This window comes from Falco rusticolus, chromosome Z (genome assembly GCF_015220075.1).
Source record: "Falco rusticolus isolate bFalRus1 chromosome Z, bFalRus1.pri, whole genome shotgun sequence".
Taxonomy (NCBI): Eukaryota; Metazoa; Chordata; class Aves; order Falconiformes; family Falconidae; genus Falco; species Falco rusticolus.
This window is the reverse complement of record NC_051210.1, coordinates 31,146,854-31,174,574: the sequence shown is the minus strand read 5'-3', so window position 1 is coordinate 31,174,574 and position 27,721 is coordinate 31,146,854. Positions and strand designations below refer to the sequence as shown.

Here is a 27,721-nt window from a genome sequence, read left to right as displayed (position 1 = left end):
CCACAAAATCTTAAGGTGGGGTATGGGGAAGATTAGGAAAAACATTCAGAGAGAGAGAGAAACTCCTTTTCAAGCAGCAACAGAGGAGCGAGACAAACCTAGTTCCAGCAGACAAAAAGGTGGCTGCTGTGTTTTACAGACCACAAAACAAACATGAGGATCTTTCCCCTCATAACATGAAAGGAAAGGCATTTTCTTGCTGCCTCCTTCCTCATCTTTGCATTTTCAAGCAACAGGTTTCAAGTTAACTTTCTGCTTCATTTTTTACCTCTTTCCAAGAAAAAATTGTCCGTTGACTGAGCTATCAGTCTCTTTTTCTCCCTGCTTTCTTCCTTGGCACCTTACACTTGTGTAATGCCACCTGGGGTTGGATACTCTTGTCTTTACTGCTTTCTCCTCTACACCTTTCATCAAGTTGTGGTTGCTCTTGCTGCTGGGGGTTGCAGCAGCCTCAGGCTCAAATAACACAGCTCTTTCTCCAATTATCTCAAAATCTATTGCCAAACACAACTTTCATCAAGTTTGCAGGCAAATACTTGGCTTGGTGTGCAGTCATCTGGCCAAGTGAGTGGCCTCACTTATTTCTCAGTGACAGCAGATACTTATCAAAGGGTTATTTAATACATCCACCCCATTTTTTGTCTTGTTGCTAGCAGTCTGGAAAAGAATTTATGCCCATCATTTTCACAGCAGTCTTTAGATGTATGTGCAATCTGTTCCCACATTCCCCACTTCCTCAAGAGGCAATTCCATCAGCTTCCTCAGGATTGCAGGGGCTAAACACTGGGACTGAACTTCAACCACAAGCAGACTGATCATACACCCCCTAGCACCACCACCTGACCTCGTAAGTGCTCTTAGTCTGGCACAGGTGCAAAGCCTAATGGTTTCCTTCAGCACCTTTGGATGACTGCTTCCAAAACTGCATGTACAGTCAGATGGATCACCTCTACTTTCCATAGGCTTGCCCCTCTCTTCCATGTGTTTTATAAATGAAAAAAGGAAGCCTTGGACCCAAACACCTGCACAAATTCTATTCATAGGACATGTGTATGAAATGGAGTACCCAAGCCTGCCACAGAAGCAAAGAAAAAAAATTGTGTCTGGACTGTTATTAAAATGAAGTCTGACCACATTGTCAGAATTTTCCCTGTACTTCTGCAACGCATGCCTGCAGCACCTTCCTTTTGCTGTGCACCTCTGAGTATGAGGCTGTATTTCCCAGAATTTCCCTCAGCTGAGGACAACGGTTCACCCCTTGATCTTCACAGGTACCTTAGTCTTGCTGTAAATAGTGTTAAAACTTACTATAGCTGTTTAGCATTGGCTTTTTTTGTCTCAAACCTGGTAATTATCTATTGCCTGGCCAGAATGGGGTGGCAGAGGAGTAACTTGGTCACCATGGGGCAGCTGTAGTGAGGCTTGTGGCACCTTTCCCACCCACATGGGAATTCAACCCAATGTAAAAGGACATATAAATATAATGTGTATAATCACATTGTGCTCAAGCACAGTCACAGGTGAATCCCAAGTGTTGAGTTTCAGAGGTTTTTCAGAAGCCCTTATTTCACATACCACCATTTGACAGCTTACAGGCTAGCACCACAGACATGAATTCAGCGCCCGTGTTTTAAAAACATTAGGTTTTCTGACAAATCAGATCTGATTTACAGCTCCTGAAATTACTGGAAAAATATTGGCTTTTAAGTGTGCAACACATCCTGTTAACCTGAGAGTTCAGGATATGATGCATTATTTCTGTGTTGCAGAAAGAGGATTTGAAACTAACTGCCAGTCTGTATCCTTACTTTCATAAGCATTACCTTGTAATTTCAATACCACGAGATATACATTCAAGTAAAAAAACCAAAAGCCTAATCATGACATGTAGCTGATTTTCCTATTCCTCTTTTTTCCTTGAAAACACCCCATTTTAACCCCTTTTCCCTGCAGTTACTGGATACGCTACACTTCCAATTCAAATTCAATTTTGTTATACTTCATTCCCGTATACTCCGTAGGACTGCTTTATTAGTTCAGAACGTGCACTGGCAGTTTAAGGATTTATTTCTTTCAAAGTATAATCTAGAAGAGGCTGTGTATTTATCAACAGCAATTATAATAAAACATATGATGACGCTTCCTGAAAGACTGCCATCACTGGGGAGAGATTTAGACCTGAAATCACCGCTTCCGCTGTCTGATCTGCAATGTCAGAAGGAAGCTAGCCATCGTCCAAGTTAGAAACAAGGCCCCCTGAATGTCCGAGTTATTTGTATTACTTACAGTGACAAAACCCAAGACCACCACTACAATCTACCAGGATAGGCTTTTTACCTTCTGGGGTATCTGAGGTCCGTACAGCTGAGGAGGTACCTTAGCAGCTTACATGCTAATGGCAGACAATTTCACGTTAAAGGCCACTACTTTTTAAAATCTCAGTCCCCTGCATTGCCAGTCACTTCCTATAAAAGCGGCAGATTACAATTTAACGGTAACTTATTCATAGTTTTGGGGAACATTTGACCCTCTGTTAAATCTGAAAAGATACGTTTAAAAATACCCGACTAGTGAGCCAGCACCAATGCTTCAGATCTCCTCAGCATAACTTAACAAATCACCATCAAGTTTGACTGCACTGTCAAATGCAAGAATCGTGCAATAATCTACTGTGATAACAACGCTGAAAATAGATGGCAGCAACTCCCCAGTCAAGCCATTTAATAAGCTGGTTCAGGCAGCCAGTGCCATGTCAGCCTCCCCCACATGCCCATATACATTAAATTGTATGTATTTTCTGATCACAAATATTACTTACGAGTAGTAGGTGTAGTGATTGGCTGTTGCTGGAGGAATACAACAGGGTGTTTCAGCTGCAGCAATGGCCAGCTTGTGACAAATGCTTCCTGTCACATTCTGTAAGTTATTTTTGCAGCTGTTCTGTGCAATTCTTTCAAAAGATACCAATTGAAGTGTTGCAAGACCTTTATTGATAGAATAACATGCAGAGCCCACCAAACACTGAACAATTCAGGGCCTAGCCATGTATCTCCATGTGGGAAATTAATATCCAATCCTTTGTTCATTTCAATATGGAATCTTCACTTGCTATAAGGGAAGAAAAAACCAAACATAGTTAGGACTACTAGTCACTCCCATGCAGTACTAAAATATGCAAAGCACTAGTGGGATCAAAGGCTTCCTTTAAGTATGCCATTTCTTTCTAGCCAGTTTTTAATGATTCCCACTTCTGCTTATTCAACAGAACTGTTATTTCATTGCTTTGGGGTAGAGGCACTTTTTTGGCTTACTCATTAGTAAATGACAGTTTTCTGAACTGGTAATTCAAATAAGCCCAGAAAAAGCTATCATTACAGGTATGTCCAATTATTCATTTCTAAAGAACAATCTTCAACAACTGCACTGCACTGAATGAAGTTTTAACAGTTGCTTTTCTAACTGGAAAACCACAACAAACCCACTGTTCGGAATGCAGAACAGTCATCTGTGTGCTACTTTTAAACAGATTAAACATTCTACAGAAATAATCATGTAATTCCATTAAGCAGAGTAACACTGCACTACAGCCTCTATCTCCAAAAAATGTGAAGTTTCAGCTAAACCAGAGAATACCTAAAAGACCCATTGGTTATGGAACAAATAAATGGGGACCACGTATTTTAAGATGGTACAACAGCTGCGCAAAATAGCTTTATCTCTAGTAAGCAATATAATTCACCTACTTACATATTTGATTTTATATATGTGCAGTTAATTTAATTATGGGGTCTTGTTCAACATTAGTCTTCTTTAGGACAATGCAAATGTCACTATTTCCCAGCGAAATAGTTACTAAGTGTGTAGCTGCACCAAGAACAGCTTGAGTCATTAATCAATTTTCTTAAAGTTCTCAACTGTAAGTCCACCTAAAAAAGCCTAGGTGAATTCAAGCTACAGAACACACTTCTCTAAGGTGGGGGAAGGAACCCTCCCTTAGAAACACACAGGGGTCCCAAGAAATAATCCTAAGGATGAGAGAAAGCATGCTGCAGCAGAACTACTAGAGGGTGGAAGGCATTGAGAAAAAAGCAGCAATACTAATACCAACTGATCACCTTCAGTATATTCTCCTCACAAGAAATATAACAAATTAAGTTGATCTCTTAACACTGTGTTACTACCACCACTTAAAAGCTTTGAGTTGCAACTACAAGCAGCTGCCTATGTACTCTGGTTTAGGCTATCGGTCACATTTGTGAGATTTCTGTATTGCATGGAGAAAAGGGATCACAGATTTGCTGTGTCCAGCTGAATAAGGCAAATCCAAGTACAGTTAATATACAGTCCCAATTACTCCTCACAGAAAAATCTGCAGCTTTTAGCAATTTATTTTCCTAGTGGAAATTCAAATAGTCATTTAACAAATCCCGTTTGGTTGCAAAAGTGTTTTTAACTCTTCCTCTACTGATGTTTACGTTTTGCAGGGCTTGTCAAACAGCAGCACTATTTACCCTTCACATAACTCTAACCACTGCTCCATGAATCCACAAGAGTCTGCAGCCCACTGGCCGTGAGCCTCAATTCCTCCTAAAAACACTGCAGCAAAACAGCTGCCCACTTGCAAACCACTGTGTGCACTTTGGCAAGAGATGCGTAAATTAAACCAAGGGACTACCTTCTGCAAGCTCTTTTGCAATCCGCTGAAGTTCTTCCTGTTTCTTTTTCTCTTCAGCCTCTATTCTTCTCTCTTCTTCAGCAATAGGCTTTAGGTAGTCTGTCATTAACACATTTGATTTAAAACACAATTTCTAGAACCCGGCACAAAGCTCTGAGCCTGCTAGCTTACTCAAAAAGGAAGAAAGAGAGTTTCGCTGGCACACTGGCACATTCCACACGGATCTGTGGCTTCTAACCAGTTAAGAGCCCCTCTCCGAGGGCCTGCTCGGCAAGGCCCAGGCAGCTCCCGCTGCGGCGGGGAAGGGGAAATGGCGGCCAGGCCGCGCCGGCCGCCTCAAGGTGCCCTTGCGGGCCGTGAGGGGGAGGGGACAGGCCGCCCGGAGCGCCGCACTCACCGTATCGCTTCTTGCCGTAGATCATCCCCACCAGCAGCGCCGAGTACCGGGTGAACTGCGGGAGGCAGAGACAAGGACGCGGCCTGCACTCAGCTCACACGCACCGCCAGGCCCGGCCCGGCTCGGCCCGGCGCTGCCAGCCCGCCCGCCCGCCCGCCGACAGGCCGCCCCCCCGCCCCGCAGTACGGCGGGACGCCCCTGCGGCGCCGGGGCACCGGCCTGCCGCCCTCACCTTGATGAGCGGCGAGACCTGCACCGGCGGGATCATCCTGGCGGCAGCGGCGCGGCGGCCGGAAGTGACGGCGCGGAGCGGCGGCGGGGCGGAAGGGGCGGAAGGGGCGGGGGGGTGCCCGGGGTGGGGGTTTGGTGAGGTGAGGCCGTCGTTTTGTGCGTGTTGTGACATTTCAGTGACCGGTCACACGCCGCCCAGGGGCGGGGAGCTATCTCGCCACAAAACGGCCGTGCTCGCTTCCCTTACGACAGAAGACAGAGGCGCCGTCCCGGCCGGGCGTCCCTCGGCCGCCGCGGGGGGGCGCGCTCGCAGCTCCCCCCGCCTGGGAAGGGCGTGGCGGGCGGCGGGGGCGGCGGCGGGAGCCCCCCGGGCTGCCACCCCGCCGCGGGGAGCGGGGCGACGCATCTGCCCGTGGCACGGCAGGCTGCGGCCGGGCCGGGGACCTCACCGCCTGTGCCCCGCGGGCAGTGACCCCCGCGGAACCGCACCGACAGCACCTTGATGTTGGATCCAGAGGGCAGAGGACCCATTGGCAAAGACTACGACGTGCGCTTCTGTGTTTGGCTCTTGAACCTTGACATAACCTTGTTGTTACGTGCCGGGCAACAAGAAATCTGGATGATGTTTCACATTCTCTCACAAAACTAATTAATCTTAACCTCAGCTGACTGCTCAGTAGTGCCATCATTTTTCAAATCCTTGCCTAAAGTTAAACATACACAGTGGAAGGGTAAGGACATGATTATTAAACTCCTTGGAACCTAATTACCTGTGCTTTTTTCTGCTCATCAAACCACAGGTAATTTAAATTCCTTCATTAAGAGAGGTCTGAAATGTTTTTAGGGAGCTGACTGGAAGATTTTTAGTGTTCCATTCATTTGTAGTATCATGAAGTTTTTTCAATTATTGTATGTGCTGCATCAGTAAGACCAGAAAGTACTTTCTTTCATGGATGGAAAGCTATCCTATCCCTCTACCCCTCCACCACCACCATTCCACCATCTATTTATTTACTTTGAATAGCAAGACCTATGAAAGACCTATGAAAGGGAGCATTACAGATGAGACTGGTCAGTGCTGGGTGGATATCACTTTAGTTCCAGGCACCAATATCAGTTGTTAATGCCACAGTAATTCACCACAAAGTTCAGTGCCAAGTCAGTAACAAACCGGTGAAGCTTCTAGTGGGACAATTGCTTACTCAACCCCTTTTGTCTAATGCATATCCACATGACAGTTTTAAAATCCTTAGGTACTCGACAGTGGCATGATTTTAATGAAATGTTATAAATCTCCCAAACACAAAGCAGCTGTATTTTAACTAGGAGTCTTTATGCTGGTCTGTGAAGAGAACACATAGTGACTTGGAGAGGGGCATTTGCAGAACTAGAACCAGTCCAGCATTTCTCCATAGGCTCGTATACCAATTTTAAAAGCAAGCAGTGCAAGTTAGATCATATACTAGCCAGGAGTGTTCTTCAACTTGGTACTAAGAAGAAAAAAGTTGCAAACTGTGATGGTCTTGAATTAACTGAATCACTTACTTTGAAATACAGCTAATGTTAACCAGCCATCTAACAAGACTTTTCTGTGTACCACCAGCCTGAAATGCCTTCTGATGACCCAGGCTAAGAAATTTAGTGCTGTCTTCATTTTGTCATTGACATGGATGTGGGTGCTAAATACAAACTGCTTTTTAAAAAGTAAATAAGTCCCTTAAGTTAAAACTTACAAACTCCTAAGACAGAGTGAGAAAAATGTTACATCTTTCAAGAAAAAAAAATCCTACAGGAAGTCGTATGTCGGTAACAACTGATTCTGCTCTTTGAGGCAGCATCTTTATAAACTTGCACCAACTCATTTTTTGAGGTTTTGCTTTGAGGAAGTGCTTTACTGAGTTACTGATTGAGCTTGATTTATTCAAAGCAGTGAAGTGCTCCTTTTTAATGATTCGTAACATGATTATGATTTTTATAATTTTGCAGTGTTTTTTAATTAAGCAATTAATTGAATTATATCCCTGTGCTGGATATTTAAACAAAAAGCACTAAAGCTCTGAGGAAAAAATCACCACTGCTCTTCATTTCTTTTGATGATATACAGACAGAACAAAAGTTCTGGTCTTCCCCTACTGATGCAGCAGGCGACTTGGCCTACAAGCCATGATGCTATGCCATCAGACATGAAGAAGAAAAGGAGGAGTAGATGGCATCATGCAGATGCCTGCAATAAAATCTCGAATTATAAGCATTAAAAGAGATCTGTGTGTTTTCTTCTCACCACAAACAAAATTTATCTGTGTTCCATTCAATAGCAACAAACAAATGGATTGCAGTTGCCTGACACTATCCCGATTAACCCCACAGGTTACCAAGCTGAAGGCTGAAAACCAAGTTCCTACAGTGAATTTAAGCTTTGCACACTACTGTCAAGCACCCTCACACTGGAAAAAATCAAACTGAGCAAGTTCAAAATTCCTGGTGACTGACTTTATTTTACTGAAAAATCCAATTGCAAGAGCTGCTCTTGGTTAATCAGATGCCAAACTATAGCTTTGACTATGTCTGCTCCAAACTTGTATGGAAGTTGAGTCACTGTAAGAAGCATGTTCCTAGTAAGTTGTAAGAGAACTATTTGCACTAACTCAGTTGTTTTCAAATGCAATAGAAAAAAGTCAACTATTTACAATGTTTACAGTGATTAAACGCAAATCCTGTCTCTGCAAATAACTCCAGCTGTTACTGTTACTCTTTTAAGCTCCCTATGTTTATCATTAGTCTGAAGGCTCCAAGCTGAAACTGCATCCTTCAGCAGTCTTTTTTTCAGCTAGCACCATTTGTAATGGAAGGCAAAGATGACGGTGTTGCAAGTGGCAGTTACCATCTTTTAAAGTCTTGAATGGATTAATCTTGAACATGAACCCATTAACAAGGCCAACCAGTCTGAGCAAACAAAACAGCTGTTATTATGGAATCACAGTTGTGAACTGAGAAACAACAGACTTCTCAAGTACCCTACCATGCATAACCACATTTTGTCCAACCTGACCTCTTCAGTTCAGGAGGCAGTTGTTCCTGACTGGCAGTACCAGTACCATAGGCAAAAAATTTCAGTGTCATTAGAAGAGAAGTTTTACTGCAACATTTTACTGCAATTTTACTTCCTTGCTTCCAGGAGATTTTATGTAATTAAAACTATTGTTCTGGCAAAGGTGGCCAGCAACCTCCTGGACTTAGGAAAACTGTCATTGTCACTGGCAGGTCAGGTCAAGGGAGGTGACTAGTTAAAAGCATATCCAGCGTGCTGTCTCCAGCTCTCCCCTCCTAAGCACAGGAAGGGCATGGACATTCAAAGGCCAGTCCACCAAAAGGCAATGGAGATGACACAGGCACTGGAGCATACTCATACAAGGAGAGACAGAGCTGGGACAATGCAGCCTGCAAGAGAAGCATCGGGGGGGATCTTGACAACATTTATGAATCCCTGATGGGGAAGAGCAGTGACTGAGCCAGACTCCTCTCAGTGGCACCCAATGGCAGGGTGAGAAGTGATGGCCACAAACTGAAATAAAGGGAATTTCTTTTATATGGGGAAAAAAAGGGGAAAAAAACCCCTTCTTTTTACCCTAATGACAACTGGGCATTCTAACAGGTTGACCTGTTGAATGGTTGTGGTGTCACCATCTGTGCAGATGCTCAAAGTCTGACTGGACTCATCTCTATTTTAAACAGGAAGGTTGGACTAGACAGTCCCCAGAGGTCCCTTCCAACCTCATCCATTCTGTGATTCTGGGATTATCATAATCACTACAAGTGTTTCACTTTAATTTTTCTGGAGACAAAAACCTGTGGGGTCATTAGTAATTCTGTAAAGAACAGCTAGGTACAGTTAAATTTGGGAATGTTCTTTCTACCTGTGAATCACACAATTCAGATTAAGGCCTCATTCTGAAATGTGGTTTGTTTCTGCAGTTTGGTAAATTATTACCGAAATTATCAGAATGATCCTAAGCCAACCCTGTTTATACAAAACCACAGGTCAAGTTTGCCCTGAAGTTTAGGTTCTGAGATACTACCAAATTTGATTTGAATAATGGTATCTTGACTACATGCCAAAAAAATTATATAATTGTTCTTTCTGCAGAACAGATTACTCACTTGCAAGTGGGGTAAAAAAAAGAAGGAAAAATGCACACCAGTACAGTATCTTGTAGTATTTTTATGTTGCAATTCACTGCTCTTTAAAGCACCCCTGTGTGAAACTCCTTGGTCAGACTCAGTTTCAGATCTCATTTCCTTCAAGTACCACAGAAGTAGAATCAACATATTTTGCATACCATTAAAAGTGTCTGGGTGTTTCACACAAAATCACAGAATAGAAGAGGTTGGCAGGGATGATTTTGAAGACAAAAAAATAAAAAGATCTCCAACATAATTTTAATTGTAGACATCAGATCTAAGTTTCATCTGCAGAGCAGAAATAAAGGACTAGAAGCTTTGTTTTTTCACTGATTGAAATTTATTACAAATACACATATTCACTGTTTATTATGTGCCCACTGCATATGAGAAACAAAACCATATAGAACTAAAAGTGCTTTTAATAAATATCAGAAAAACTCTGTGATACACAACACAGTGCAGAATTCTACTGCAAGTCATTTAACTTCAACCAGGTATAAAACCCCTTGAATATGTGAACATACTTTTTTCACAAGAAGTACGTAATGCTAACAATTACATACTAGTACCAAAGTACTTCAAACCAAAAAGCACAAGCGCTTTCAAGACTGATCTCAACTGAAATGAGATATTTGAATTTGTTTTCACTAACAATCACTCCAGGCATACTTTGCAACAGCATTTTTAAGTTTTTCTTTTAGAGGAACAACGAAATCCCTCAAATGCCTTTAAATACAGCATTAAAGTTATCAGGCACTAAGACAGTTCAAGACACAAACTAATGGCTCTGCAAAAAGAAATGCAAAGGCTTCCAAAGCAGCCAGAGGCTAGATCACTTTGCCCACTCCTTTTGTACAGTTCTCTGCAGGGTAAGTGTGAAAAAACTGCACATAAAAAAATTCAACATGTCATAGACGGGAACTTCTACAGGGTTAGTTTCTTTTGCTGTCTTGCTGAGTCTCAGAAATCCGTGGGATCCCTTAGTTAGACTCTGCTTAGGGAAAAACTCATCTCCCTTACCTGATGGGTAACTCTTAGGCAAGGCAGGAACATCTCATATGCTCTCTGAATGTGACATCATGCCTTCAGAATAACAGAAGGATGCTGCTTTTAGCAGGCATGAAAACCGACACAAAAAGCTTGAGAAATCAAACCCTTTCATTTCAGATAAGCAGCTGCTTCAAAACTGAAAATAAATTTACCTCTAATCCCACAGCTCTTTGAATCTCTTCCCTGGGAGATATTAAAGCTAGTTCAGACCTTGGATACATAGCCACAAGAATCCTCATTTATTAAATACCATCTTTTTTTAAAAGAACAGATGTGCCTTAAGAACTCGTGTTCAAGTAGCCTGGAAGACTCCATATGGGTCACAATTGCAACTCCCTTCTAAACTCACACTCACAGCCATTCAACAAAAGTTTTCAAAAAGCTATCACAAGTTTGTGACTATGCAGAAGACATTGTAATCGTTAAACAAATAGTAAAAAAAAAAAAACAAACCCAAAAAAACCCCCCACACCAGCAACCTGTATGCATGAGTGTTTTAACACCATGCACCATCCAGAAATCCAGAGGTCTCCATGTCTCCCAGATCTCACTCCCTATGTCACATTAGCACAATCAGCTTCTATACCTGTTTTTGGCTGCCATGATGTGGCCACATGTCAGAAAAGTGCATTTTGCTGGGCAACTGTCTGTGCAGTTCTTAATCAATCACCACTGCAGTTACATGTCAAGCAGCAATTTTTCCAAAAGGGTAACTCTAAAGGAAGGGCAACATGCTTTTCTTTGTATCCCCTATTCACCCAGTGTTTCCAGTTATGGGTTTTGGAAAAAGGGTCTCAAGCACGACCAGCTAAAAATTAAATATCCCCCGGTTATGCCCAATGCAGGCATTAGTTTAGATCAACATAATCCACACATGAAGATAATGTGAAGAACCGAAGTTAATGCCACAACTTCACATGCACTACATGGAAATTTAGGACAATGTTTCAGTAGGAGACAAACATGCCTCCTCTTCTTCTGACAGTACAGCCTTCCGTCTGGAGAGGGACACCATGGACTTTATAACAGCTAAAGAAATTCTAACAAAAATGCGCAAGGCAAGAAAAGCAAATGGGATTACAATCTGCATAAGATGGAAAATTGCTGTGCTAAATTCACTTAACAAGCACGTTAGAAAGAAGGCCCCAAGGCTTACACAAGGGTAGAGAGCCAGCTTGGCAAACATGAAGGCATGCTCGTTGCCACCATATTGAGCAAAAGGATGCAAAGTTTCCCTTTCATGGAGGAGAGCTGTAGTCCATATTGCAAACTGAAATATGCTGGCAAAGAAAGTGATAACACAGCTGACCTGAATGGCTTCTAGTTCATTGTGAGACTTCTCTGCAAATTCACTGGTCAGTTGGTAAGCTAGTGGAAGCCCACCAATGAAAGCCAGCGAAAGTATGTTAAGCAGTTCCATTAATCGTGTAGCTTTTGTTACATAGAGGAAAAGTGAGTGATGGACAAACCACAGGAGACCAATTGTTACAAATGAGCCAAAGTAGGCAAGGTAGTTTGGCCCATATTCACTCAAAGCTTCAAGAAGGCTTCCATGGAACTTCTCCCTTACTTCTCTGGGATCAGGGACGTTGTCTTCACTGTGGAGAGAACACTTTCTTTGCATATTACTGTTATAAAAACACACCTGCAGCAACACTGAACTGTATTTCTTTACTGTGAGCAAGCAGGAACAACAGAGGCCCACTCCATAGCTCTCTAATTTGTAACTTAAAAATAGCATTTCAAATAACAGCTCTGCAAATAAATCAGATCTGAAAGGAAATCTGAAAATAAGTTGGCATTCTTTAGGTTAATGTAATAAAGTTGCCACAGTGACTAAACAGCTTTTGTTGATAAAAGCCCTTTATCTGAAAACACAACTAAGCAAAAAGGACACTTTCTTCTTCAAGACTCCCCACCCCAATATACATTACAGGGATGATCACTTCTGCTGAAATATGGGCATTAGAAGTGTCTTTTGTTTGTGTTCTGTATCTTTCCAGAAAATCATACTTAAAGTAACCACTGCAGGTTTTAGAAGTCAATGTTTGGTTAATTTTATTTCCTCAAATATTGCATACAGACAAATGTTAGTATTGTATTTAACAACACAAAGTGTAGGAAGTAACACAAAGCCTTACCATATATCCAAAATGAGCAGGGTTGCTACTATAGCATAGACTCCATCACTGAATGCTTCTACCCGTTCCTTACTCAGAGGCTCACTGAGGTAAAAAGTGAAGGTTTCTAAGCTATGGTGTTCCTCTTCTTCCTCTCTCTGACCTGGGAACAAATTCAGACGCTTACTAATGAAAGACAAAATCAGGTGGTATAAAACAAAGTAGTTAAACAACCTACTGTGACCTCCCTTTGTCTTTCTTCCCACCTGCCAAAAGTATTTCTGTAGAAGGGAGGGTGCCATTCATTCACACAGCTGTCACTCCACTTTTTTCAGCAGCTGTGCCTCTCCCTTAAGCTCATGTTGCATTCAGGACAAGTGCTTCAGGGACAAAAAAGCCCTGTCCTTTAAACTGTATGGCAGACTGTTTCCACCAAGTGAATAATGACTCAAAGGTCTAATTGAACAAAATGTTTGAGCTAAACAGATCAGATGCTGTGCCAAAGACATGATCTGTCCAAAGACATGATCTGTTCAGCAGTTCTGTGGTCAGTTTATATTGCTATCAAAGAGGAACACTCCACCTTTTGGCCAAGTAGGTTGCATGTTACCACCTTTTCCTTTATTTTGGCACTGGCAACTTCCTTCTCAGCAGAGTTTAAGAGCAGCTCTGGCTGTTGGTGTCGTTGTGCAACTGTTAGTGCTGACACAAGGAGGGCAGAAGAACATAAGCAATGAGCATGAGGGAAGGAAGCATCGATTTAGGCTGATGTAAGCAATGCGTGAGGACCTTTAGACCATAGCAGTTAGATTAATGAGATGTAACACCCTAAACAGTTAATTACCCTGAAGAAGTTTGATTTATAGGTGCTCTTCTTGCCAGTTTGAACATGTGGGAACATACAGTATTGCTGGGAAGAAAGCGATACAGGCATAGAGCTTGCTTCCTATATTCTTCAGTACCCACCTTCCCTTTTTAAGAGGGAAAAGGAATGGATGGCCTGCAGCCATCATTCATGTACTTGTGTGTGTGGGCACGCATGTGCATGTTCAGGACAAACCAGAGAAGTTTCGCACTCAGAAATCATCTTTGAATGTGTTCTGCCTTACACAAATCTTGTCACAAATTAAGGGAAACCAAGGAGCAAAGGAGAAACTGTTTGGAAGCACAGCAATAAACCCCAAAATTGCGTTCCAAGCCTGAAAATGGAAGTAGAACTAAAATTACTTCATAGCAGGCCATTTGGATAACATGTTGACAACCTAATAACATACCTGAACATACATACAATGAATATTGTTACTCACCAACAATCCTGGTTTTACACCATGCAATGAATCGAGTGAGATGTGGAAAAACAATTACGAGCCCAAGAAGTACATAAGACTATGGAGAGAAAAATGAACACAGTTTAAATTTAGTTATCAAAATATAAATTACCTTCCAAGTCTCATATGAAAATACTACTTCAATCTTTAGGTATAATCACATTGAGAAAAACAAATCTTGACTTTATGACATGGAAACTGCTCACCTGAAATGCACATGCACCTCCTGAATATTGCATGTGCAAACTAATACTGCTTTTTGATAGCTAATTTAGTACCAGTAATGAAGCAAGCTAAAACAGGAAGGGAAATAATTCAGCTAACAAAAATTCAGTAACGCCTTCTCTTTAGAAGCTGGAGAACGATCCCATGTGATCCTTATGAGACCCCTCCGACTTGAGATATTCTATGATTCTACTACTTGTGTCCCAAAGACATCACAGTGGTTCACAGGCTTTGTACAGGTCTAAGCACAACAGCAACTTGGAGACAATCGTCACTGTTATTAATATTAAAATATAATACACTAATAAACAAGGTGAGGGAGAAAAGGGAAGTCATGGTGTAAGAGGAGAACATATTTTCAGTTAAAATTAGGCCTTTTCACATTTGGACTTGTAAATGTCCCTTTTATCAACAGCAACGCAATTCCTCCTAAATCAGGGGATTATTTAAATACTGTTAATTCCCATGGAATCTTTCTCAAAGTTCAGTTCAATCCACCTTTTTCTAAAGAACAAGAGAGAGGAAAGGAAGCTCAGGATACATCCAAAAAACTAGATTTCAGTTCCGAGTGAGGGTTCTGAGAAAGATAAAAGCTGTTAAGTAGGAGCAACTCACTGCCATTTAATAAAGGTGGCAGAGAAAAAGGCTGTGTAAGAGCAGGCCTTAGGCGAAAACATTTGGTTTAAGATGCAGGCTGGTTAACTTTGCTCTGCTTATTCTGTTTGCTCTTACACCCTGAATTAGTGCAGCAATTACATTCACTTGTCTTCAATTTGTGCACACTGGTGCAATGTAATGAGTATTTCATATAACCTTTCACATTACCTCACTGACTTCTAATAAGCAAGGTGCTAAGTTACAGCTTAGAAGACCTGCTTCTAATGAAGAGAAGCAGTAAAAAAAATCAGGCGAAGCAAGTAAGGCTAATACTGTAGCAGAATATTCTTTCAAAACTATCCAAACTCATGGATCAAATTATGGATTGGTATCTGTGATTTCAACACCTTCAAAGCAAAACAGCAGCCATGATCACAACCCCACAGAGATGGCAACTGATAAAGTCTGTGTTATTTAGCATGGAACTCACTGTTTTAATACACAGTCCTAAATAATACAACTGTTATAAACTGCTGCATCAAGGTTTTCAGTTAGCTGGGAGAACTTACCAAAGGAATAAAGAAAAAAGAAAAGATGGCTGCTAAAAAGCATAAAACTGGTCCTCTTAGGATAATCTTTAAGATACGACGTTTATAGAAATTCTGATTTTCAGACACCTGTATCTCATGATTCAGTAAATGTGGGTGATAGAATCCATATACTACTATCACAGCCTGCAAGAAGAAGATAATTACTGAAGTTATTACATACCAATATATGCAGTAATGAAAATATAAAACTGTAAAACTATCAATCAACAAATTCCAAAACACTTTCAACCTTATCCACTCCTACATGGAGGGCTGGTCTTAGAAACTCTGAAATTTCAAAATACACTGCATGTCAAGATTTTGGTCTCCTCTGCAGAGCCTGTCATGACCATGTATCTTATATGAAAAGGAATTAAGACCTCCACAATAAGGAACAGAAAGCAACAAGGCACTGCACCAGGAGAAAACCAGTGCCATTGGACTGAGGCTAAAAGCCCATGTTCACTCAGCCATTGCTGCATGGCTCAGTAAGAACCTCAGCATAAATCAGTTGCTGTTTCCCCAAGGCATACTTAAAGAGTGGGAAAGGAATTACTATTCAGTGGATGTTAAGGCCCTGCCACTTCACAAGACAGTGGCAATGCGAATTTTCATCTTACGTACAGATATTGTATTATCACAACAGGCACAACTTTGAAAAAGAATGCTAAACAAACAAAAAGACATTTAGCAGTTTATATCCATAGTTGAAAAATGCTATTGTAGCTCTACTCAAGAAAATCTATTTAAAAGTGAAAACATAAATGGATAGCTCCAATACCTGTATAAGGCCAATGACAACAGCACAGACACTGAACAGGAAAATGCCAAAAGGTACCTCTGGAAAGGAGGCCATTAAGGAAAACTAGAAAAAAATGAAACTAGGTGAAATATTTAATTAAGAAGCTATGTAGGAATAACAGTAGAGAAAGGGAAGCACTTTTCATTCAATATAGAAGCTCAAAAACTTAAATAAGACTTTGCATTTCAATATAATTCCATGAAATGTAATTTCTAACCACAAATACATGCAGGCATCACAACCAAAGGCATCTGGAGAGGTGGCTTTGCTCTCATGTTGATACACCAAAACTCTCCGATGCTGTGTCTCCATACTAACTACAGACTGGCTTGCAGCTCAGCACAAAGTTTAACAGTGTTTTCAGTGGACAAGATGTTCATAGCTGTGAAAATTAATACGCAGACACCTTTTTGAATGTTTTAATTTCTCTGTCTCCATGGCCTCCTGTTATATTAATTTCTGCAGCTTCATTAGAGGAGGGGAGAAAAAGCGGGAAGTAGTATTAGGGTAACATTGACAACTTTAAAAAATTATTTCAGCTTCAAGGCAAAGTAGAAAGTATGTGCTCTTGCTAATAAAGGTAATTTCATTGACCACAGCCTTATCCTTTGCAGACTAATATATAATGCAGATATATCCACAGAGAAACAGGTGCCTGTCATATATATATATATATATATATATGTTCTACACACAATAAAAGTCAAGATGCATTTTTGCTGGTTTGTTCTGTGAATATGGTGTTCAGCTGCAAATATTCTTGCAAGGTCTAAAGGTCATCTGACCAGAAATTATGCAAAACATCAAATTCACAGATTTCAAAAATGAATGTTTGGCTGCCAGAATGAACTTTACTGAATTAAGTCAAAAGTTAATCCAAAACCTGTCTAGATTACAAAAGGAAAATGTTCTGTCATCTAAAGAGGAGCTTGAAACACAGCTAGTTCCCTTACAAAATGCAAAATTCTCATCAGGCAACTTTGACTTTTTTCAGTATGGCTACTTTTTTATAAGAAATCATGGGAAACGATAACTTTCCATGTTTATAAGTTCTCTTTTAGCATACCAGTTTTCTGCCAGGTCTATAACATGCAGTGACTGAAGGTTATAACATGTCCTCGTGAATTTTTAAAAAGTAAAGCTTAACGATTACAATGGATTCAGGGTTTATATTGTAACAACACTTTCTGGGTTTCTGAATATTTTGATAAAAGTCTTTCCAATTAAAGAAAGAAAAAAACTTTCTAATTTAAAAATATATTTTAGAAAAGTACTTACTGTGTATGGCAAGAAAGTTATGATCATCATACAAGCCTAAAAAAGAAAGAAGTGTACTGAAGCACTAAAGACAAAGCAGAGAATTCCCTCATTAAAGACATGTCCAGGTAATGGAACACAAACAGCTCAAATACTTGTGCTGTATCATGAAAAAACCCCACATTTCTGAGGTTGCTGAGCTTTGACTGTAACAAATGGCTAGTTCTGTACACATCTTCCATGTTTGCTATCCAAACTGTACAGGTTTATTTTAGTAAACACTACAGTTTTGTTAGCAATACCATGGGTAGAAGTTTGGTATGGTTCTTAACAGACTTCTTTCTACAGTAGCAATGCCAAAAGTACCACACCTCCTAAAGAGCTGTTTCTGATTGGTCACAAACATTAATTTCTGATGACAAATATTTCATATATAAAAAATCCAATTAAAAAAAAAAGAACAAAAAAACCACCTCAAGCACAAAGAAATGCATTGCTTTAAAAGCTACATTACATAAGAATTACATGCCTTAAGCTAGTCTCCTAGCATTATTTCCTGTAGCGTTATCCCATGGAGTTTAAATGCAGTATCTTTATTACCAAAATTAAATTAACTGTGTAGTTGCACCGTCAGAGAACAGAATTTTAAACCATATCGCAAAAAAAAAAAAAGCTGAGAGCAAGAATATGTTCACCATTGCAGCATCCCATTACAACTATTAGTAACCAAGATATTACAGGGTTAAAAAACTTACTCAAATAAATGAAGAGTTTTTAAGAGATAAGATTTAGGCAAGTGTAAAGCTCAGAACACTGATTCAGGATTGGTCCCTCAGTGGCAGTTTTTGAAAGATCATATAATCCTCTGTTTCAAATAAGCTTCAGAATGACTTTCTAAGCAACTTAAACAAAGAAATGACTGAAAACGTAACTGTAAATCAAACCTACACTTAAGATATTTTTGCCGCAAAAGACATAGCATTTCATTTTCTTAAGCCTGGAGGACAGACAGTTCAGCTGGACAGAGATAAACAGAGGTAAAAAGCTTTTGCCATAGGTGCCTCTTCAGTTCCCTCAGATGACCTTCACTTCAACCTGTTGCAGAGCTTCTTTTGACTTATAGTAAACCATGCAGAAGTTAAAAGCAAGTTAGTTGTCAATCATCCACTTTGGCAAGGAGTAATTCAAGCTCTCTGTATCTTCCTGACTTGGAAATCTGGTAGAGTTATGCTATGTAATTTAGAAACTTTTGGACATGTACATACAGACTTAAGAAAAAGTGACCTGTATTTGCTCATCAAACATCCAGCGTGTCTGACAAGACTCACCAGATTTAGAAGAGCGAGGACATCATCTATAAGCTTTATCACCTGAAACAACCTGGCAAGGCAAGGCAAGATATCATGAACAAGCCATCTCCCAAAATGTTTTACAACACTGTATAAAAATTGCACTTTTATAATATTATAGGGGAATGTGATTTAATTTCCTCCAGAATTTATGCAAGTAGTGCAGGTCTACCAAAACTCATTGGCTCAAACATGGCAGTAATTTGCTAGAAAAATTTGAAAAACGAGATACAAACAGTCAAGTTCAATTACGGAGTAGTTATTAAGAACCTCACTTCTATCTGAAGGACAAGTGGCATATGGTGTAGCAAACTGGCTTCCCCCTACCCCCACTCTATCCTTCCTCTACACCTGACTTTATATATAAACTTTGATGTAAACTTCACTGCTGTTAACAGCCAATTAATCTGTGAAGAAGTGATCCAGATGTTAGTTCTGATTGAGTCACACACCAAAAACCTAACAAGGCAGTGAGCTACAAATTGATATATTTCCTTGGAAAATGGAAGATACGGGGATGATTTGAGAGCAGGAGTTGATGACGATTCTCTGCAGGACTTGCCACTTCACTACAGGATTAAATGCAGCCAAGTCACAGGGTTTGGTTTGCCTTCTTCCATGGCAGTTTTGTTCCAGAACAACTCTTACCTTTTGCCACCTGGCAAACTGGGGACCGGACAGCCAGCAAACTGCTAGTGAGCTGCACAAGGCTTGGAGTCACATGAAAACTATCATTAACTGACAATTAATCGCCTATTTACTTAAACACAGGCAAGGCCCAGAACTAACTGGAGACTCACAGCCTGTGCTCGCTGCTCAAGCAAACGCTTCTGAAGCATGAACAAAGGCAGACTTTCACCAGCAGTCACTGTTCACTGCTCACACGAGAACATCAACAAGTTCATTTCATACTCTGATGCCAAAATAAACACACTGGCACCAGCTAAAAGGCTGACTTTTAGCTTGTCATGGGAAGCAATATTGTGTAGGGATCTGAGCCCTGCAGTAGCACTGCACAGATCTTCCAGAGCAGATGCAGATGTTCAGAGTCTCAGATTTTTCTTTGTCTCATATGCCATTGTAAAGAGCTATTAATTCTGATTTTCTCTAAGTTTTACTTGAGAGAACAGAGACAAGTTCACGCTGTTAGGGCCACAGTATTTTCAGAATTTTAAGGCTTAAAATTATTTCTACTGAAGATATAATGTAGCTCTTATTATGCAAAGAAAAATTAGCTTTTCTTCCAAACTGCCCCACACCTTGTTATTGAAACTCCAGAACCACAGAAGTGTCTCTTAGAAACGATAGAACCAATCGCCCTCCACCAAACCCTAAACTATTCAAAGGCTATATGCCTTAGTATTTACTTATGCAAAGAAAAGCAATGCAGTAAGAGCACTAGATGTGAAGTACCAGCTTCAAGTATCAAATTACAGGTTGCACACCTCTATTAGAATGCTGTCAATCCACTTAATTAAGGAAAGAATATAGTAACATTTGTAAATTTCGTAATTCACACAAAAACTGCCCTAATTCCACTGTGATGCCTGCATGTCAATTTCTTAACTACCACAACAGGGGCAGGTGACAGTGACCACAGCTCTATAAAATGCAGCATCTGCAACATCACTATTGATTTTGTGAGAAGCACTGCTGAGGACTAAGACAAGCTTTAGGCCAGCTATACTACATCAGCTACGCAAATATTCCCCTATTTGTGTAGCATACAAAGTCATGCTTTTGCAGCATAATCAGAAGCTCAATTTCATCTAGAATATGAAGTAAAATGAAGAGTAACTCTCATTTAAAATATACAAAATGCTTGGTTTTCATTGTATCACTGTGTCAGTGGTGTAAGCGTACAGTTATTCACTGCTTAGAGTAGCACTTCGTTACAATGAATTTTTGGTATTACCCAACAAAAGGCAATTCAGAAATACATCAGCAAGACAGAAATGTTACCTCCTGTCCTTTTAAACAATACTTTTAACTTTGGAGTTAAATACTGTGTTCCTACCTTACATGAGCTGCCCATGCCACTGTGACTATTAAGAAGGTCATCAAGTAGACTGCAATTTTTGCGAGAAGAAGTTGCTGAATACTTTCACCGAGTTTCTGAAACAGAAAGTGACACCCAGTGACAGAGAAATGAAAGGTAAATGTTACATTGTGAAATTATTAGCAACATCTGCAAATGACGAAGGGCATGCAGTCACGTAGCAGACTTTCTGAAAATGCCTGCCAAAAATGCTGTTCTTTTCCAACAATCTTTTCACTGCCATGCAGAGGAACTGGTTTATTAGACACCTGTGAGTATGCTGAAGTGTGTAGTTAGTGGCCTATGATGAACCAACATCTCTCTTTAATCTATAAAAGGGCTTCCCAATGTGATCCATTTACACACACTCTCTATCACACAGGTAACGTGACAATGCATTTCAGAGGAGGGCTGGCCACAAAATGGTCCTTTTTTTTCTTAGCACTGACTTCTGCGGTAGAAGCATCACACAGGTTTTCGTGTGATGATTGTTAACAAGGAACAGGAAGGCTTAACCACAACAGATTTTGCATGTACCACCACAATGGCTTAAACAGACTCATGTGGCTATTTGCTGTGTTAGGGATCATACTTGAGTTTCCTGTACTAAATGAGAAGAGATATTTGCATCTATATGTGTTTATAACAGCAGAAAAATAAATCCTGATTAAACAAAATCTTGTACTTTCTCAATTTATTAATTTACGTTTCCTAACATTCCTGGCTTTTTCAGATTTAATTTATTTTCTCTAGTCTTCTATTTCCACCTTTGCTTACTCTGATTGCATTTATTATTAACCCGATCTTAAAACCAGCATTTAGATTGCACTATGTAAGTGGTTTCTCTATGTGAGGATGTATTACCAAAAGGAGCAGAGGCTTTCTGAAAGGTGTTTTAGTCAGACAGGCAATTCATTTCGCATTCAAAAGTGACTAGATAAATCTGTGGCCTACATTATACACCTCATTCAGGCTTTACACCACAACTTCTGCAGATTACACAGATCTTCAGTATTTAAGTTCTTCACGTCAAGTTCCACAGCTCCTCCCCCTATGGGAAGTTTCTGTTGGCTTTAGCGTTGCAAATCTGGAACTTGAAGTGGGGGTGCAAAAGTAGGATGTTACACGTAGTTGCAAAGACGGGGAAACAGCAAAACAGAAGACATACGGTACCTGATCAGGATGTATTTTTGTGTGAGCCACAGGCAAAATCTGAAAAAACAAAACCTCGTCAGTACAGGGCATTCTTTTCCTTACGGAGAGCTTTATTAAAATCCGGAAAACTTCAGGTGGCCGCTGATACTCCCGGGCCGGGCCGCTCCCACAGCCCGCGGTGCGGCCGGCAGCGCCGCTCGGCCGCCGCACGGGGCCCGCGCCCCCGCCCCGCCCCGCCGAGCGCTGCGGCCCGGGGGCGGCCAGCCGCGACCGCCGGCACCAGGCTCCCAGGCGCCCCGCGGGGCCGGGGGAACGGGCGAACACGGCCCCTCGAAAGCGCCGGGTAGACAGGCCCACGGCCCGCGCACGGGCTCGGTCCGGAGGGCCTGGTCCAAGCTGCGGCTGCTCGGGGGCCTTTTCCCTCACGACGCCTAACGGCGGGCCCCGCGCCTCCCCGCGGAGCCAGCCCGCCCCGGCCCCGCCACCCCGCCGGCGCCGCCGCCCGCCCGGGTCCCGCGGCAGGGCCAGACCCGGGCCGGGCAGGCCCCGCTCCGCGGCAGGGCCGGGCGCTCACCATCACCGTGGCGATGATAGAGAGCAGCGCATCGCTGTAGGCCAGCAGCCGGTGCGACGTCGGCGTGCTGCTTCCCTCCAGCTCCAGTCCCCGGCCGCGCAGCGGCACCGGCTCCGGTTCCCCCGCCCCGCCGCCGGGGCCCGGCGCCGCGGCTCGCGAGGCCGACATGGCCCCGGTGCGCTGCGCCCGCGGCGGCGGCCGGTGGGCGGGGCGGGAGCGGCGCGGCCCCTCCTCGGGCGCCGTGAGGCGGCCCCCGCCGGCCTGGCCTGGCCTGGGGGGCAGCGGCCTCCGGCCCCCCGCGGGGCCACGGCTGCCGGCCGGCACTCGGGCTTCTGCTGCTGGAATGCCGAAATCCCCACGAACCGAGGGTGCTTTCCCCTGGGTCTGGGAATGTCTGCCGTGACCTCTTGAAATCTGGAAGCCCAGGGCTGGTGCGGGTGACATGCGTGGGTGGGCACCGGGGGGAGCAACCGCGTTACAAATGGCGTGTCGGTGTGTTACCCGCCACCGGAGGTCTTCATAGCACATGTATGCACACCAAAGATTGCGCTCACTGGATGCTGTAGCGTCTGGAGATTCTCAGCTTTGTTTACAAATTGTATGTTAAAATCTGTAATCTGAATTCCAGCATAACTTGTCCCCACCTGGGTTGGGTTTGGTTTGGTTTTTTTACCCGCCTAACCAACCTTGTCCCACCGCTTCAAACCATTTGGCATTTGCTCTGTCTGTCACCTTCTGTCCTCTGGGGCTGTGAACTGGAGACTTTTGTTTTACGTTCAGGTGTTTATTCCATTGGCACATTTAGACCATGCCATAATGATAGTTTATTTGGCCCATGTAGGCCTTATTGTAGTTTCCAGCTGTGCTTTAACAAGTGATTCCAGCGCTGCTGCAAGGTGGTTTTGTTGCAGAGGAACAGCTGTGTTTTTTAAGTCTTCTGCTGTAACTGAAACGGAATTGAGGTCTTAAAGGAAACATGCCTGGATTTGTGAGAGGTTTTTGTCTGGCAGTGTCTTTGTCATCCTGAAAGTTGTATTTTCGGTTTCAAGAAAGCCTATTCACTGAATAATGGACTTCATAAGAGAAAACCAGAGAAAAGGCCAAGATTTAAATATCATGTAAAGAACGCAAATTACAGGGAGCAAAACCACAGTCTGATGGGGCGAAAATCCTCTAGGTTTGCACAAATTCTGATCTGAAAATACACTGAAGATACAGTTTAATTCATAAACAGTTGCCTCAGCTTACTGATGGGAGTTAGAAATCCAAGATGTTCTAGACTGAAAAGCTTCATGATACTGTGTTCTTGTAGTATAGGATGCTGCCTCCCGTAAATGGTAACTGGTTTTCCTCAGTTCCTGTATTAACTGAAGCTAAGGGTACAATAGCCAGATCAGAAATACACAGCTAAGTACGTACTGTAAATCGGAATGAGTTTGTTGTAGACTTTTGGGAAGGAAGAGCCCAGCAGATGTGCTAGAACTGCTGTGGAAATCTCTAAAATTCGTAACTAGGAGTTGGAAATACAATCTAGTAAATAGTTGGAAGAACCTGTGGAGACCACTCAGCTGTGCCCCAGTCTCTGCTCAAGAGAGATGTTTCTGCCTCTGGTGCAAGTCAGCTCTTAAACCAGTTAGGGTATGCAAGAAAGTGGGTGGATGTTGTAGACCTGCCTATATGCCAGAACTGATCAGCCTGAGAGTGTGATATGCTTGAAACTTCAGGTGGTCTTCCTGGAAAGAAGAATGTGAGAAAAACCAGGAATCATGGCTGCACTCAGAAGCAGGAAGAGGCTGGAGGAAAGAGCTGAAAAGCTGGGATGTCTCATCTGGGAAAAAAGGAGCAGCCAAACAGCTTTTGACTAAGTGTATGAGGAGACTCTCATCAGGCATTAGCAGCTGGCCTTAGGAGAGAACGGGCTGGAAATCACCTTGGAACAGCTTGTTGGAGTGCCAGGAACAGTCCGGAGAGAAAGACCTGAATACATTTGCCCATAAGAACAGCATTTCTTCCACAAAAGTTTCCTGAGGCAGGTAATGTGAATGAATGGCATTTTCATTTGGGGCTGACCTGAGTGGTCTGAGCTGGAACATACATTGTTCTAATAGAACTAATTACAGAAGACTTCAGCTGTAAGATCTCAGAAGTCAACCTCTTTTCATTAGCAAGTTGAACTGAAGTATTGTATAGATGATGAGAGAAAACAGCAGAACTGTGGCAAAAATAAATTTGTAAAACAAAAAGGGGCAAGACTGGCTGAAATACTGAATGGGTGTGCCAAATATAAGTAGAATATGCATGGACTTCAGCTGGGACAGGTACAGTTCTGTGGCTCCAACAGTAAATTTTTGTGAGGCCCTGGGACGCGGAGCAATACTGAAAGTTCAGCTGCTGAAGTGATCCTGCTTTTAAAAGGTCTTACAGTTCATCTCACTATTTTCCATAGCAGCTTTCTGAATCTGGTGACACTGATGGCTTTTTTTTACACTTGGTCAAGAAACATCAGCAGAAGAGGCAAAAGAAAACATGGCTCTGACAGATATTCCTTGAACAAATTCACTAGTGATAGATAAATCTTGGCTGGGACTGCTGCCTTGTAAAACACAACCCCACTGCCACAGGCAACAGAACAGCTTGTTTTTAACTGAATTTATTGCCAATTAATGAACTTTTAATTACTGATTCTAGTATTGAAAAGAAGACAAAAGATCACTCAGGGAGAAGTGACCTGACTTCACTCTGGACACCTCTCCTCCCCGCTTCCTGACTTCAGTCCCTTGAGTGAGGTGATGGGGAGCACGAGATTGGGTTCAGTGTGTTGTCATTGCTTTTCTTTTGCTCCTCCATGTTTCTGTCTCCGCTCCTCTGACATGGGCTTCTCCACCATGTGCAGACCCCTTGGAGGCCTACCAACCCTAGGTCTTCTTTTGTGTGTCTGCCCCGCTGTGGATGTCTCTGTTGTTGTCCTGCTCAAGCAACTTCTCTTGTGCCTGCTTTTTCTCCAGCATCCTCCTTCCTTCATGTCTCTTCTGCCCTGGCACCCCTTCCCTATGCTCTAGTGTCTCTTGCCTCCATTTTTTTGGGTTCTCGCTTACAAAGGTTGACTCTATTTTCTTTTTTTTTTTTTCTTTTTTTCTTTTACATTCAAGGCTAGGGTTGGGTATATGTATACCCCACATTATAAAACATGCTGAGAAGAATTTATTTTATATTTATATTTTATATTTATAAGAATTGTGTATAAGACACAACGAAAGCACAAGTATTTTAGAATGGAGCATAATTCATGCAGCATAATGAATTCAAGGTACAGGACACAGAAATTCTTCATGTGAGTGGTTCTCTATGCTTTATATGAAGTGTTTTATGGAATGTTTAACTTGAGCTCAAAGCGTATTTATTACACAGAATTGAAGTACCTCCAGGCACAGAGATCTCTGTATTACTAGTTTAGTTTTGTATTGTATCATAATAAATTCTGAAGCTAAAGAAAAGCAAATAAATAGATGATTTAATGGATTTCATAGGGCACTTCTGGCAATCATTAACTGTGGTTTAAAGTCTTTCTCTTTATTGCTCTCCTTCACAAACACTTAAGCAATCATTGTCCTCTGAGAATTGGTGTGTTTTTTGGTGTTAGGCGCCAAAAACTTTTGTTCCTGAGATATAAATAAAAGGGGCAAAATCAAAAGATGTGCAGATGGTCTCCTTTCTCCAACCAGATCACCTCTTTCACCTCTTTGTGTATCGCTCTGTAGAGCAGTGGTTTTCACCGAGGTTGACTGGCCTGTTGCAGCACACTAGCAGCCACTTGAGTTACCACAGCTAGCCAGTGCCTCCTCTAGTCATTCATGCAGCTGAGCTATAATTTTGCTTTGGTTATTTTAAGGGTTGGCTTTGACTCATTTGTCTTAAGCGCTTTGCCTTCATTGCTGCTTTCATTCCCTCATACCCCTCACTCCCTGAAGTAAAGGGATGATACTTCTTAGCAGTGAAGACTTCTTTGCAGAATGAACACGCATCTCTTGTGAGAAGTTTGTTGGTGTCCTGGTAGGGGATGTGGTTTGCTTGTGATGGTCAGCTGTAAAGCCTTCAGTTGTAGCTGAAGTTGTACCTGATCTCTGTACCACTCTTGTTACTGTTTAACATGCTTAGTTTATGGAGCAACATTTTCAGAAACAACTACTGATTTAGAGAAGCTGAGCTCAACAGGATGTATTGCAGCAGTGTAGAGCTGCTCAGCAGAACAAGTGTTGTTATGACCAGATAACCTGTTGTCATTCCTAGGTAGCTTTGCAACACTGTGCTGTACTCAGGTGCTCCGGTGTGCTTGTTGCACTGCGTTCTGAAATAAGCCAAAGCAAACAATGCTTCCAAAGGGGCAGTGCTTCTTTTCTTAGTTTAGATACTTGAGTCCAGTTGTTTCCTGCTAGTATCTCTTCATCAAGGCAAACAGTGGGAGAAAAGGGGTCTGTAAAATGAATTGCGAGAGCCTGACCATTGACAAGTTTAAGATTTATTAAGCTAGGACATATATTTTAGTCTCAAAATCCAAGGTAACTTATCAACCCACTGTCTTCATAATTGTTTCTACAAGGTGTGCTGTTGGTTGCTCTGCAGCTCCTCACATAGCCACTGACACAAACAGAATTTGGGGGAAAGAGCACAGTTCACCACCTGGAGCTGTTAGGAACATTTGTCTCACATAGACATTTCTCCGCATAGTTCACTGCTGCAGCTGAGTACAATGTATAGATATTATACCTAGGAGAAAGTGTTATTTGACCTTACAAATTCAGATAAGATCTCTGTGCTGGGTTACTATCTTGAGTAGTTTGCACTTAGAAGAAACAGTAAGAATGGAGGCTTGGGGAAGTGTGTGAAAGTATTGAACTCTGGCTTAGCTGTGTTCACCTTTCACATCATGACAATGCTTCTGCAGAGTTTAGCGGGACCACTATTAACCAAACACAAAAGTCTTATGAAAGGAGTTTCTGTAGCAATGCATTGTAAAATCCACACAGAGCAGTCTTAATCTATTGAACTTCTGAGGAACAAACATGCAGAAGTGATTACCTCAGCTGTTTGCATAGATATTAACCTTTCCACGTCACCTTCTGCCTGTGCTTGTTCTGTAGCCCAGTTACTTTG

General features: G+C 42.0%; 2 protein-coding genes across 4 annotated transcripts; both read right to left on the bottom strand.

Annotated features, from left to right (window-relative positions):
* Nucleotides 1–2,967: 2,967 nt before the first annotated feature.
* ATP5ME (ATP synthase membrane subunit e) lies at nucleotides 2,968–5,405 on the bottom strand. The gene is made up of 4 exons (XM_037374226.1): nucleotides 5,305–5,405; nucleotides 5,073–5,127; nucleotides 4,676–4,774; nucleotides 2,968–3,108 (listed from the first exon to the last, which is right to left on the bottom strand). Exons 1-4 carry the CDS (start codon nucleotides 5,338–5,340, stop codon nucleotides 3,083–3,085), a joined length of 216 nt encoding a protein of 71 aa, XP_037230123.1. The 5' UTR covers nucleotides 5,341–5,405; the 3' UTR covers nucleotides 2,968–3,082.
* Nucleotides 5,406–9,803: 4,398 nt separating this feature from the next.
* Nucleotides 9,804–22,752, bottom strand: TMEM175 (transmembrane protein 175). 3 transcript variants are annotated; one of them, XM_037373830.1, is made up of 10 exons: nucleotides 22,571–22,752; nucleotides 22,015–22,053; nucleotides 20,821–20,918; nucleotides 18,783–18,834; nucleotides 17,476–17,511; nucleotides 16,177–16,260; nucleotides 15,375–15,539; nucleotides 13,963–14,041; nucleotides 12,677–12,818; nucleotides 9,804–12,133 (listed from the first exon to the last, which is right to left on the bottom strand). In XM_037373830.1, the coding sequence occupies exons 1-10, from the start codon at nucleotides 22,736–22,738 to the stop codon at nucleotides 11,470–11,472; spliced, it is 1,527 nt and encodes a 508-aa protein (XP_037229727.1). In that variant the 5' UTR covers nucleotides 22,739–22,752; the 3' UTR covers nucleotides 9,804–11,469. The 3 variants fall into 3 exon arrangements, with proteins under 3 accessions (XP_037229727.1, XP_037229729.1, XP_037229728.1); XM_037373832.1 differs by lacking the exons at nucleotides 22,015–22,053; nucleotides 22,571–22,752 and adding an exon at nucleotides 19,211–19,372 and having other exon boundaries at nucleotides 20,821–20,885; XM_037373831.1 differs by lacking the exons at nucleotides 18,783–18,834; nucleotides 22,571–22,752.
* Between the last annotated feature and the right edge of the window lie 4,969 nt (nucleotides 22,753–27,721).